This window comes from Ricinus communis, chromosome 5 (genome assembly GCF_019578655.1).
Source record: "Ricinus communis isolate WT05 ecotype wild-type chromosome 5, ASM1957865v1, whole genome shotgun sequence".
Classification (NCBI taxonomy): Eukaryota; Viridiplantae; Streptophyta; class Magnoliopsida; order Malpighiales; family Euphorbiaceae; genus Ricinus; species Ricinus communis.
The window spans coordinates 28030787-28044056 of record NC_063260.1 but is presented as its reverse complement, the minus strand read 5'-3'; the positions used below and the strand labels follow the sequence as shown (position 1 = coordinate 28044056).

Here is a 13270-nt window from a genome sequence, read left to right as displayed (position 1 = left end):
GACTGAACTGAAGGCCTTAGAACACAAACCTGAGTGGTGTAATTGTTTTGGACAAGAGAATTTGGTCATAGATATTGCGTTTCAAGGAAAGAAAATTGATGGATGGAGATTTGAGCAAATTTGGAGTACAATGTTGATCACAATGGTCAAAAGTAAGCAATACTATTATTATTCAGAGTTGCTGTATATACATATATCAAATCTTTTTGAGCGCTCCCAATTCCCATTACTTGGGAAATTTTAAATGCGTGCTTAGTCATCATATGCAATTAGCCTCATTAGTGGCTGTCACTATTGGACATGCCATTTGAGGTTGCAAAGATATGCATCATTATTGGTTACAACTTGGAGGGGTCAATTACTACAACTAGCTGCTCAGTTCCTGTTGTTTTACCATAATACCTTGGTCATTTTGTCAGGGCTTTCATTATTACTTTGTCAATGGCCAAAGCTAAATTCGAAAATAGTCTTTGCCCACCAACCACTTGAAACTGCTGCTCTCTTCTCTGCCTCTATCCACGATTCTAGTGTTCCACATCTTGCTAGCAATTTCCCTCTGCACTTTGGAGCTTCTATGGAAAAGGATAAGCAGGCCTACAGTTATATCCTACAGGAGCTGTTCATACAATTCAACACAATGGTATTAGTGTCAAAATCCTGATATTGATCATTCAATGAGTAAAGAAATCAAATACCTATCCAAACGAAATCCGTCAAAATGAAACTAAATTTTTACAAACAAATGGAGAGATCAATGCATCAATAATAACAAAAATGGAAAAGCAAAGCAATTGCTTTGCTCTGCGATGGACTTTATTCCCTGGAGATTTCAAATTCAGCACCAATTGGTAGATGATCACTTGGGTGGTAGAAGTTCGGTAATCCGCCAAGAACGTCAGGCGAATTTCCTTCCGGAAGTTCAAGGAAACTGATTGGTGTTATTTTCTCATCAGGGGAAAAGAATATATAATCAAGTGTGTTTGTGAAATCAGGGGTGCAGTTTGTGAATGGTGGTTCGCCTCTTGTATGACCATAGACACTACATAAGGGAATAGGAAGATCATCCAAGCATTCTACTGTTGGTGCAAATGATGAATTTCCAGAAACAACGTACTGGTAAACCTGAAACAAGATTGGTAAATAATAACTGTGCAGAAATATCAAACTCTTATCAGAGTACACAAGAAAAGCAAAAGAAAAGAAGAATTTGAACAAGTGAGAAACCTATACAATAATAAAGCCAGATAACAAATAAACTGAACAAAATACAGCCCCTGATATTTTCAGAATGAAAATTTAAAGAAAACATTTAAAAAGAAAAAGCACAGACAACTAACAAACCTTGTCCCCTGGGATTGAATTGAAGTCGCCAGCCAGAAAAAGAGAGGGTGAACATTCAAATTGGTTAGAAACTAGGATCTTAAATTGAGACAAACGGGACAAAAGATATTTAGCTTGGGCAAGCTTGACATCGGCCCATTCTGGATCCCTGAAACAAAATTATTAAAGATATGCATTACAACTTCAGCAAACAAAATTTGTAGGTCAGATACTCATAGAAGCCAATATATGAGTACACGATGCCAATATAAATCATCAGATTATAATCCACTTACCAATAAAGGTGTGTGTTTGCAACAATAACAATGTGCCGAAAGGCATCCTTGAGCCTAAACGCAGCCATGATTCCAACACAATCGCGTTTCAATCTTACACGAGGATCATTAGGATCACCACGATCTTCAGGAGTACTTTTTGACGAGGCACCTAATAAAAGATCACTGAAGTGAGCCACCAGCTTGACATGTCATATTCAATCGGGATTGGAGGATGTTTCTAGTATACGAAAATGAAAAAGCATTCACAAGCAGATGGATTACCATTTTTTGGTTCAACACTTTTATCGCCATTTGCATCTGTTTCAATTGGTTTATCTCCACATAAACAGGCCTCTTCTTGAACTGAGTTTACAAGATCATTGTACTCTATTCTCTCCTCCAAGAGCAACTCTGCACTGAAACCATAATACAAAGAATCGAGTGAATAAAAAAGAGACTTTAAATGCTCGTAGATAAGGGCTCATCAATACCAAATTCTCTACAGGAATAAGGGCAAGTTTAGTCCCTAAAATAAAAAAGAAAGGAGAAAGAAACCTAGATAGAAGAATAAGAAAATTTAACTCAGATTTGAGGACACTAATATGACTTGCCATTAGCCTTTTATAAGTGTGAAGTGCCACTACACAAGCGGCATTAACCCAGATAGATATAAAAGGAATAACATTGCTGTTTCCAAAGGGTGTCGGCATTAGGTTGTTTTAAGAAGAAAATAAGGCAATTGAGTTATCATGAACAAAAGTATTATGACTTCCTCAGTATCAAACTGAAATAAAATATAACCCAACAGCCAAGACATAATATCCCAAATACAAATAAATAAATAAACTAGCCAACCGTGTTTCAAGAGATAATGGCCCTGTCAAGTATTACTGAAATGATTGAACTTATTACATGCATTAAGACAGCATACCAGTCGTGCTTATAAAATATCCCGCAGCCATCACGTTTCTGCCCACTCCTCTGAATGTAAATACTGGAATAACCATGGATCTCCATGTTTTGCTTGTAAAAGCTATCATACTCATCCACCTCCTGGTAAGATTTTGTAAGTATCTTGTTAATCACTATGTTTAAATATATTTAACAGAGGAACTCAACTGAGCTATAAAGTTAGTGTCTGATTTTCCAGATAGAAGGGATTTTATCTCCTCCCTAATAGATGATAAATGTGAAAGAGCACCTGAAGACAGAGGAAGTCGGCTTCAAGATTCTTGAGAATAGTTAAAATTGCCTTTGAACGAGACTTCCACCTGTATTTAGCATATATGACAAATGAAAAGCCAGTCAACTTGTTCCTTAGATGTTCAAAACAGAAAAATAACAAGAATTTAGATTAGTAACTTCCATAGGACACATGATATTCATAGTTTGAGAAAATTATACAAGTCCCTGACTAGAAGATTATTTTTAGAAGTAAAAGAAATTCTTTCTGCAAACGAGATTTACTCTAAATAATTTCCTTAATACTTAGAATCACCTTGCCGATGCCATCTGAACTTAGAAAAGATTAATAAGTGGAAATAAAGAATTAGGCTACAATTTTTGGCGGCTAACATTAATTTCTGCCACTGCTTTTATGGGTAACTATATTTAGTCTGTAATTAATAAAAATGCAACATGTAATTGCTGAAGCATAGTATTACATATAAATTATGGCTACTACTAATATGTTGCAACTATTACTTTCCTAGCATTATTTATATAATTAAGGTATAACTGCCAACTATATGTTTTCAGGAAGCATGGACTTCCAATTTGTTTCTCATCAAGTGAAACATAAAACCAACCTTAATGAATTATAACTGTCTCGGACTCTTGCATGCACGCGCTCTCTCTAGTAATAAGCAGCAACTTGTGTTCAGGCTCGATACCATGCTTCCCCCACCTACCATAAGGCACTTGCCCAATCTTCTCCTCTCACTGTCATTCTTCCTCACTTATTACTTACATACAACTTTCTAAAGAACTTTCTAATTTTAAATTAGTTCACCCTGCAATCCCAATCCATTTAAAAGGAAGGACGAGGACTTGTGCGTTTGCATGTGCAGCTAAGTCATAGTGAGTGTAAGGTTAGGCTTTTATCATGGTTTTCTGGAAAGAAAACTGAGATATGGTATATTGCATAAAATAATGAGACCACTAACTCTAACGAAAAAAGATAAGAGAAGATTATAGAAGGCAGGTCTATGCAAAAAGGGAGCACAGTTCACAGCACCAATTCTTTGTCCCCTTTCCTTTTCTACATCAACTTGGTAGTTTCATTAGTATCTGCTCTTTTGATAGGAAAATAAAGTTGGAAGTATAAATCATGAGAATTTAATAGAAGTTTATTGTTCTTTAGAAGATCTAAGACAAAAATTTAAGTTCCGCAGAAACTAAACATAAGAAAATAAATTGTAAAATATTCTCCCATTAGAATTAAAATTCTTAAATTCTAAATGTTTTCTAAATAAAAGTTATAATCCTCTAACTTTTAAGTAAAATTATAAATCATGTGTATAAGATCTCGACCATTTAATGTAAAATGAATGGCTGAGATCTTTTTATCCAACATATAAAATCTAATTTTCAAATAAATCTAGACCGTTGCTTAAAATTAAATGGTTAGTATCATTCAAACTTGACTTATCCTATTTAAACAAATATATAGGATCTTACTTTAAGAATTATAAGATAAATTATATTTAAAAATTATTATGAAATTTGAATTCTAAAAATTAACTAACTAAATTCTCAAGTAATTAGAACAATAAAATTAAAGTACCAAGAACTAAAAAGCCTAGAATATCATTCAAACAAGTCTCAATACTTAAAATTCCTAAGAATTTAAAATCTTACCAAAAGAACAGATCCTTAAAGAAGGTTATTGCAAAATGCATTAACAATAAGTTGCTATAAACCTCATTCAAGGAGGTGCAGCTAAAATGCCTGGATATTGATAATTTACACCACAGCCATGCATATATTCACATAAGGGGTTAGAAGACTTACTTGAGGGAAGGAGATGGACAATGTGGAAAATAAGAACTCTTGACATAAACCTACACAATAAAGCAATTTTACACCATCAGAAAATAAAGGTACAAAGAATAAATTTATGGTTCGGACCAACAAATTGGCAATGGTTAAGCATCAAAGAATTTTATTCTTCACATAGTACCATCGAGACTCCCTATGCAGACAGAATCAAAACAAAAATAACATATGTTTGTCATGGCTGCATAATGGTAAAAGTAGAGTAGTCAGATTTAGTTCATTTTCAGCACAAAGTCTGATTATCGCATTTCTAAATCATGTATGGTGACCAGGTCACTACATTATCTCAGTATCCCAGAGTGGAAAAAGGCCAAACAGCAGAGAACAATTCTGTAACATCACGAAACACATCCAAAGTCCCTGGACATTAATGCTTTATTTTCAGATTCAAAATCTCAAAAATACAAAATACCTGCTAAGATATCACATTGAGAAATAAATAAAAAGGAGAAAAGTAACAGAGAAAGTTTAAATAAAGCAATGCACATCTCGGAAGCTAAAAACTATAGGTAAATTCCCAATACCTGAGCCAAAATGTTATAGGAAACAAGACGGACTCTAATCCCTGCATATGATGTTGAGATGCCACACTTAGTTTTGAACAGAATATATTGGATAAGTACATATTTGTGCAAGTGAAGCCTATTCTAAATAAACCAAAAGTATAATCCTAGAGAAACTCGTGTGTATATATTTATGTGATCCTAACCTCCATAAATTGCGCCTTTTGGCTATCAGAGGTAATTTATGATACAAGTTAGTACTATTCCCCTTCTGTTTAAAACACAAAGAGACGTTGGTCATGTAATTCTGCAATAAATGATAAAAGAGGAGAAACAAAACATTCTACTTGAAAGAGAAAAAAAGCAAAATCCACCTAAACCAATGAAACCGAAAAGAGTTTCTAACAAAATCGAAAAGTAAAGATTTTTCATTTCTTTTCCTTATATCTGCAACACTTCTATCTCTCATGTTGACAATTTTTTATCAGAAGCAACATATGTTATCTTTAATGCAAGAAACGAAGTTAGTAAGTTAAAGAGAACTACGGAGAGCTAAAGCAGAAATAAATATATAAATAAATAAGGAGTTATGCGAAGAAGATACATACCATCAGGTTTAGTTGTTGAAAAAACGTGAGGAGCTTGAACAGGAATAAATTTGGGGGAAATAGGTGATGGTGCAGTGGTCATTTTTCTCATACAAATTGTTCTGTAATGCAAAATCAGACAACATTATACAACATCCAGAGCTATTTAATTGCATTACCAAGAGAGAGAGAGAGAGAGAGAGATAAGAAACCTGGTGAAGGAAGGAAAAGGTAGGCGGGTAGGCAAAGAGACTAGTAACTTGAGCATTCGCTGTTTTGGTTTTTCTGTGTTTGTAGCTATGGCAGTTCTCGCTGCTGTGGTGCTTTCAGGAAGAATAATAAAGCTCGAGTTAATGTAAATTAGACTGAGCTCTTTTGGGTTTCTTGGCCCAGTCAAATTCCAGAAACTAAAGCCCATTTCTAATTTATCAAAAACCACAGAAGAAAACAACCCACTCCAGTTGCAGCTGCAAGTTCGAAGGGGCATATGTATGTATGTATTATGTGTATCAGACTCTCAGTTGCGGTGCTCTCTCCAATTCTTATTCCTGTATAAAGAGATTTTCCTTCTTGATTGATTAGCAGTGACAAAAACTGAACAGCTGATTCTTTTCTTTGCTTCTCAACAAATATGTTTGCTTGTTGAATCGCATTTGAAAATCCATTTCATAGTGCAGTGCATTTATCACGGTCAAGATGCGTAATGCATGCCAGTTGTTTGTCAAAATTTCTAGCTGAATCTCTTCCGTTGCATTATCATCTACTCTGCTAATAACTACTCTCCCTTTTTGTTTTCTGGAACTATCACACTAGAAGCACTATTTTCTTAGTGTGTGAGTGACACTTAAAAATGTTTATAAAAAGTATTCTTCGAATATTTATTCGCTCTACTTAATCTCTTTATCTGTTTAAATAATGCACATAGGACGATATGATAGTGTTGGAAAAATTCTTCCTCAACTTCAGAAGTTGTAATGCATCATTGAGAATCCCATTTGGTCCATTTAACTCATTTGTCCAAAAAAGATGGAAAAAACCAGCAAATACAGCCCAAACTCGCCTGGAGAATCGAACTAGAGACTCAAAACTCGACAAGCTTGCAACTGACCTCAAGAAACTCAAAACCATCTACAATATCTATGAACTCATGTCCAACAGAAAACGTGGCCCGTTTGTGTCTCTACAACTGATGTCTCGGTGGAGTAACATTGTAGGGTTGAATGTGGGTATGGGTGAATTTGTCCAAAAATACCCTCATGTCTTTGAGGTATTCACGCACCCTGTGAGGCGGAATTTGTGTTGTAGAATCACTAAAACAATGAGGGACTTAATTGATGAAGAAGTGAATATCACTAAAGAGTGTGAATTCCGAGCTGTTTGGAGAGTGAAGAAGTTGTTGATGATGTCCAAAAGTGGGGTTCTTCATGTTCATGCTTTGAGGTTGATTAAGAGAGAATTGGGTTTGCCAGAGGATTTTAGGGACTCTATTTTAGGCAAGTATAAACATCATTTTAGGTTAGTTAATTTGGAAATTGTGGAATTAGTCAGCCCAGAGGAGGATTTGGCAGTGGCTGTCATCGAGAAATGGAGAGAGAGGGAGTACAGAGAGAAGTGGTTGAGTGAGTTTGACACAAAATTTTCATTTCCTATTAGTTTTCCCACTGGATTTAAGATTGAGGGCGGGTTCAGAGTGAAAATGAAGAATTGGCAAAGACTTCCTTATCTCAAGCCTTATGAGACGAAGGAATTGGTTAAGGTGCGTTCTTGTGGAGGTAAGGAGCGGTATGAGAAGCGAGTAGTTGCGATAATTCATGAGTTATTGAGCTTGACAGTGGAGAACATGGTCGAGGTTGAAAGATTGAGTCATTTTAGGAAGGATTTAGGTATGGAAGTAAATGTGCGTGAATTGCTTTTGAAACATCCTGGGATTTTCTATATATCAACCAGGGGAACCAATCATATTGTTTTTCTTAGAGAAGCATATGCCGGAGGGTGTATGGTTGAACCAAACCCAATTTCTGTTGTTCGGAGAAAAATGTTGGACCTTGTCTTGCTGGGTCGTCGCAATACAAGAGAGTTGCAAAACCGAGTTGAGGTTAAGAATGGACATGATACTTTGGTTTCTACAACAAATTTCGGAGGCACAGCTGGTGGAGATTGGGTTATCCCGATACTTGAAAGTTTTGAAACTGGAGATGACCGTGACAGGAATGCTACAACTGATGACGAGTTTGATGGATTCATTGACAATGGAAGCAGTGAAATTGAGACATGAATGGTTGGAAGATACAAATGAAGCTTCCACTGGACTTAAATTTTATGTCCAGCTGTTAAAATATCTCTCCTATCAGATAGGTTGCTTCAGGAGCAGTCTGCTGAAGATGATCAACGACAATCCTTGAAGAGACAAGAATTTGTGAGTCACATCTATGGCTATCTTTCTTATTATTGTTTTTGCATGGAAATTGTTGAAAATTTGTCTTGATATTAGTTGGTTCACTGCATCTTCATAGCTTTCCACTGTTCTTAGCAATAGCATCGGCAGCTAGTTGTTGCATGACAATGATTCAAACTTCGGCATTGATGTTTCTGCTCCTAAAAGTAATTTATATTTTGTATATAGCTGAATACCAACTCTCGTAACTAGATTCTATTGATGGGTGGTGTCAGTGTAAAGCTGGAAACCTAACAAAATGAACGAGTTTGTGCATGGAAATATAAGTCTATTCTATTTTCTTGGTGCTAACTTGGTTTGCGGTTTTACTTTGTTAGTTTTGGCCTTAATTACTTGGTTTACTTCGTTTAATAGATTTGTGACATGGTTAGCTCACTTCCGTTTTTGGTCTGTTGTGGTCATGATGTAATGTTTGTGATCCTTTATATGTTTCCTCTATATTAAAATAGATGCTACTATTTCTTTTCCTGTATTCTGAAGTGGTTACTTTGCTGGAGTTTTCGAAATATTATATACACGCGCACATATATACCAAATTCTGATGTTTTATTTTCTATGTGGATATCCGGAACTTCAGTAAATTACAGGATTCAACAGCACTCAATGAAAGCAGATTCGCCCACCAAAGCAATTGCATCATTCGAACTGTGGAGTCACTTCTTACAACTATTGCAAGGGCAGTGAGAGCCTTATATTGGAGCGAGGAATATTGACTCTGGAAATTGTTAGTTCAGATCTGCCTAATATTTTATAGTGCAAACTAATTTGTCAGTTGTATTGGGCATCAATTAATGAGTGAATTACATGTTACATAATCTTTTTGGAAATGTCAAAAGAATTCTTGATAAATAGATTCCATTTCTGGATGTGGCATCAATATGCTGATCTTTTTTCTTTCCTTTCTGCTTCCCTTCATAATATAATGCTTAACAGGCAAAATGATTTTGTCAGTTATTATTCCTGTTTGTTCACCCTCTCTTGAGTAGTACTATTTGACAATACTGGTTAATGAGATATTAACATACCAGTTCAGTGCTTTTTCAAATTTATTGCACCCCATGTATGATGCTGTTAAAGCAGATATATGGGTATCTTTTTGAAAATGTTAGTTCTGGTAACGGTTAATTCAAGTTTATGCAGTGGACTTTTTTATACGCCCATTTGCCTTTTGTTATTTTATTTCTTTCTTTTCCTCCTTTTTTGGGTTTGATAGTTTGTTATAAATTTATCGGAAGAGATTAATGAAATAATCCATCCTTAACTGGCACAGGATTCTTTTGCAATGGGCTCATCGGTTTTCACATGCAAGTAAGGCATCACATAAAATTATTGCAGCTATTGTAACATTTTAGAGGACAAAAGAATGTTCGATCGCCTTGAATTTTGATCAGTAAACAGTAATTGCAAGTATATTTGGTTGTCTCAAACAATGCTTGTCCAACACAAACAGTGTTCTCATCCATCCACAGTATATAGATAAGAGACGAAAGAAAAGGCCCTTGTAAATGCTGTATGAAAGTGATAGCCTTGTCGATAGCCTACATTCAAAGCCAGCGAAAATGTTTGAGAAATACGTTGAGTCGACGATCCATGTATTTATAAGAGAAAGTCTTCCTCTAAATAGTGTCCTCAGCATGTAAATTTCCAAGAAAATTTATAAATTGTAGAATAATTACTCTAAAATCGTATAGTTGACCTCCATAAATTATTCCTTCTTCACCATCCTCTAGTGATATATATGTATATATATATATATATTCCAATCAGCTAGCAGTCATAAACAATCATCTTCCTTCTCTGCAACTTATTTGCATAGACTTACAAACATGTATAGAGTTGCCAGCCCTTCTGAGTTTTTAGTGATCACCGGAGTGGGTATCTCGGACATAAAGCTTGCAAAGAAAGCATGGGTTCTTCCAGGGCAATCATGTTCTGTCTTCGACGTTTCACCAGTCAACTACACTTTCGAAGTCCAAGCCATGAGTGCTGAGAAACTCCCTTTTGTCCTCCCTGCTGTTTTCACCATCGGTCCTCGTGTAGACGATGATCAAAGCCTCTTGAAATATGCTAAACTCATCTCTCCACATGACAAGCTCTCTCACCATGTCAAAGAACTCGTCCAAGGTATCATCGAGGGTGAAACTAGAGTTCTTGCTGCTTCCATGACTATGGAAGAGATTTTTAAAGGAACTAAAGAGTTTAAGCAAGAAGTTTTTGAGAAAGTTCAGCTTGAACTCAACCAATTCGGATTACTTATCTATAACGCTAACGTTAAACAATTGGTAGATGTTCCTGGACACGAGTACTTCTCGTATTTAGGTCAAAAGACACAAATGGAAGCTGCAAATCAAGCTAGAGTTGATGTAGCAGAAGCGAAAATGAAAGGAGAGATAGGATCAAAGGAAAGGGAAGGACAAACGCTGCAGAATGCGGCAAAAATTGACGCAGAGACGAAAATAATAGCAACGCAAAGACAAGGAGAAGGGAAGAAGGAGGAGATAAAGGTGAAGACAGAGGTTAAGATTTATGAGAATCAAAGAGAGGCAGAGGTGGCAGAGGTGAACGCGGAGTTGGCGAAGAAGAAGGCAGGATGGGCTAAGGAGGCACAAGTTGCAGAAGTTGAAGCATCAAAAGCTGTTACATTGAGAGATGCTGAGCTGCAAAGAGAGGTGGAGAGGATGAATGCTTTGACTAGAATTGAAAAGCTTAAAGCTGAGTTTTTGAGCAAAGCCAGTGTTGAGTATGAGACTAAGGTAAGATTCACTGCCTTCTTTTATATATTTATTTACTATAAGATTTTAGATTTAGTTGCTGTTTCTTTTTCATTTCAGTGATGCCTTTTCTCATTTGGAACTTGTTAATTAGCTATCATATTATCAAATAGGGGTCCAATACTAATAACTTTCTTCTATAGAAAAACATTGTATCTTAAATGGAGATCATGGAGCCAACCCAACCATGAAAAGCCTTGACCGAGCAGCAGCATAGATTTGTCTATATTCTTTTTCTCTTGAAGTAATGCCTTGATAGGAACCAATATCAATTTTTCAATTGTCAGTACAATTTTACACTACTTACTAGGACTGCATATACAATGTTTTTCACAAATAATTGGAAAGACGGACGCCGGTCCGCCCCATTCCAAACTTTATAGATTTATTAATTGGGTGTAGGTGATATGCACGGACTCCGCCAGGCCTTGAGCATGCTTTATTCTTTATTTAATAATTCGATTTTAGTGCAAAGCATAACTTCCTTAAAATAAAATAAATCATTGCTTCAGTCGTCTTAACCATGTAGCATACAATTATTGATTTGCTTTGTTCTAGAAGTAGTCGACTTGCCAAGAATACAAATTTATATTGGTTATATATATATATATTGCTTGTAGTTTTAATATTGACAATGATGTGAATAAACATTGACAATTTCCCTGCAACTCATCATCACAACAATACATTCTAATAAGTCAAACAAACTAAAAGTCCAGGCATCAATCTATGGATTCACCAGATTCTGATGATAAATAGAAAAGAAAAATGGAGTACTTCTGATATACAAATTTGGTTTGATCTGTGAAAGGTGCAAGAAGCAAACTGGGAACTGTATAAGAAACAGAAAGAAGCAGAAGCAATTCTCTACGAAAAGGAGAAAGAAGCAGAGGCGCAAAAAGCAATAGCAGACGCGACATACTACGCCCGGCAACAAGTTGCTGATGGAGAATTGTATGCCAAGCAAAAAGAGGCTGAAGGGTTAGTTGCTCTAGCACAAGCACAAGGCACGTACCTACGCACCCTTTTGGATGCATTAGGCGGCAACTATGCAGCCTTAAGGGACTTCTTGATGATCAATGGCGGCATGTTTCAAGAGATTGCTAAAGTTAACGCGGAGGCTGTTCGAGGTTTGCAGCCGAAAATTAGCATTTGGAGTAACGGTGCAGACAACAGCAACAGTAATAATAATATCAGTGATGGAGGTTTGAAGGAGGTCGCCGGAGTTTATAAGATGTTGCCTCCTTTGCTCAAGACTGTCCAAGAGCAAACTGGGATGCTGCCACCTGCATGGATGGCCACCCTAACCGACTCTTCAGCCCATTCTTGATATCAGGCTTGGCTTATTTTAAGACTAAAGCCGTCTCCAAGTATTGTGAATTTGCAAGCCAATCTTAACTCCAGCCGGAGCCAAATTAACAGGCGATAAAAGTAAAAGAAAAAAAGAAAGAAAAAGACACAGAAAAGGGTTTGCCTCTGAATTGTGAAGTATTGTAGTGGGGAATATTGTTATCCATGTTAATGTCCGCTTATAAATAATTTAACCATTCGGTTAAAGTATCAAAATACTGTGATTTCTTTCTTCTTTTTAAACTGTTTTAGAAAGCAATTAGTACTGCATGTTTCCCTAGTTTAAGGTGGTCTCCATATGATTTCTCCTTATTTTCTTATCTTTACCTTCTTATAAGTGAGACATGTTTTTTCCGTTCCAAAAAGATAATATCTTTATCTCTTACAGCTAATGCAAAGACATATTCTCTTTATCAGCAGTCTATTTTCTTTATTGTTTTTCTCAATCAAATTTAGCTGCGATCCTCTTCTATTTGGTTCTTATTCTTATAATACATTACACATGCCACTAATACTGCCAATGCTTACTTGAAAGAAAAACTGGTCTGTGTAATATGAAAAAAAAATAAAAAAAAAATAAAAAATTAGGACATTTTGTTCTTTCTTAATTCGACAAATTTATGGCAGTTTTTGATTAAATAGGAGTGAATGGAGCATGAAAATCCATCTAATTTTCAATAAATATTAGAAAATAGAATTGGGTTCCAAATATATAATTGTGCCTCCTGTGTCCTGCCACTACGAGATGCTTATGCTTATAACCAAGAATAGATGCTCTTACTCTGTTGTTATTATTATTATTATCATGACAAAGCGCATACGCCATGCCACCATCAGTTTCCCATGAAAATATGGACGAGTCATAATCATTTCTACTGATACTCATTCCATCAACTCCTTTTTTGCAGCTGCAGTCTAACACTAGGGACTCAACACAGAGGCTACTGCT

General features: G+C 35.9%; 3 protein-coding genes across 4 annotated transcripts; 2 read left to right on the top strand and 1 right to left on the bottom strand.

Annotated features, from left to right (window-relative positions):
* Positions 1-137: 137 nt before the first annotated feature.
* LOC8280106 (carbon catabolite repressor protein 4 homolog 4) lies at positions 138-6232 on the bottom strand. 2 transcript variants are annotated; one of them, XR_007216033.1, is made up of 11 exons: positions 5958-6232; positions 5767-5867; positions 5180-5220; positions 4611-4660; positions 2800-2869; positions 2530-2651; positions 1881-2014; positions 1617-1767; positions 1342-1489; positions 696-1122; positions 138-616 (listed from the first exon to the last, which is right to left on the bottom strand). XR_007216033.1 is itself a non-coding variant. In XM_002519857.4 (10 exons), exons 1-10 carry the CDS (start codon positions 6230-6232, stop codon positions 814-816), a joined length of 1401 nt encoding a protein of 466 aa, XP_002519903.3. In that variant the 3' UTR covers positions 644-813. The 2 variants fall into 2 exon arrangements, 1 of the variants encoding a protein (XP_002519903.3); XM_002519857.4 differs by lacking the exon at positions 138-616 and having other exon boundaries at positions 644-1122.
* A 444-nt stretch (positions 6233-6676) lies between these two features.
* LOC8280107 (protein ROOT PRIMORDIUM DEFECTIVE 1) lies at positions 6677-9097 on the top strand. Its single transcript, XM_002519858.4, has 2 exons — positions 6677-8161; positions 8778-9097. The coding sequence occupies exon 1, from the start codon at positions 6677-6679 to the stop codon at positions 8018-8020; it is 1344 nt and encodes a 447-aa protein (XP_002519904.2). The 3' UTR covers positions 8021-8161; positions 8778-9097.
* LOC8280108 (flotillin-like protein 4) lies at positions 8788-12580 on the top strand. The gene is made up of 3 exons (XM_002519859.4): positions 8788-8924; positions 9471-10953; positions 11783-12580. The coding sequence occupies exons 2-3, from the start codon at positions 10027-10029 to the stop codon at positions 12299-12301; spliced, it is 1446 nt and encodes a 481-aa protein (XP_002519905.3). The 5' UTR covers positions 8788-8924; positions 9471-10026; the 3' UTR covers positions 12302-12580.
* Positions 12581-13270: the final 690 nt, after the last annotated feature.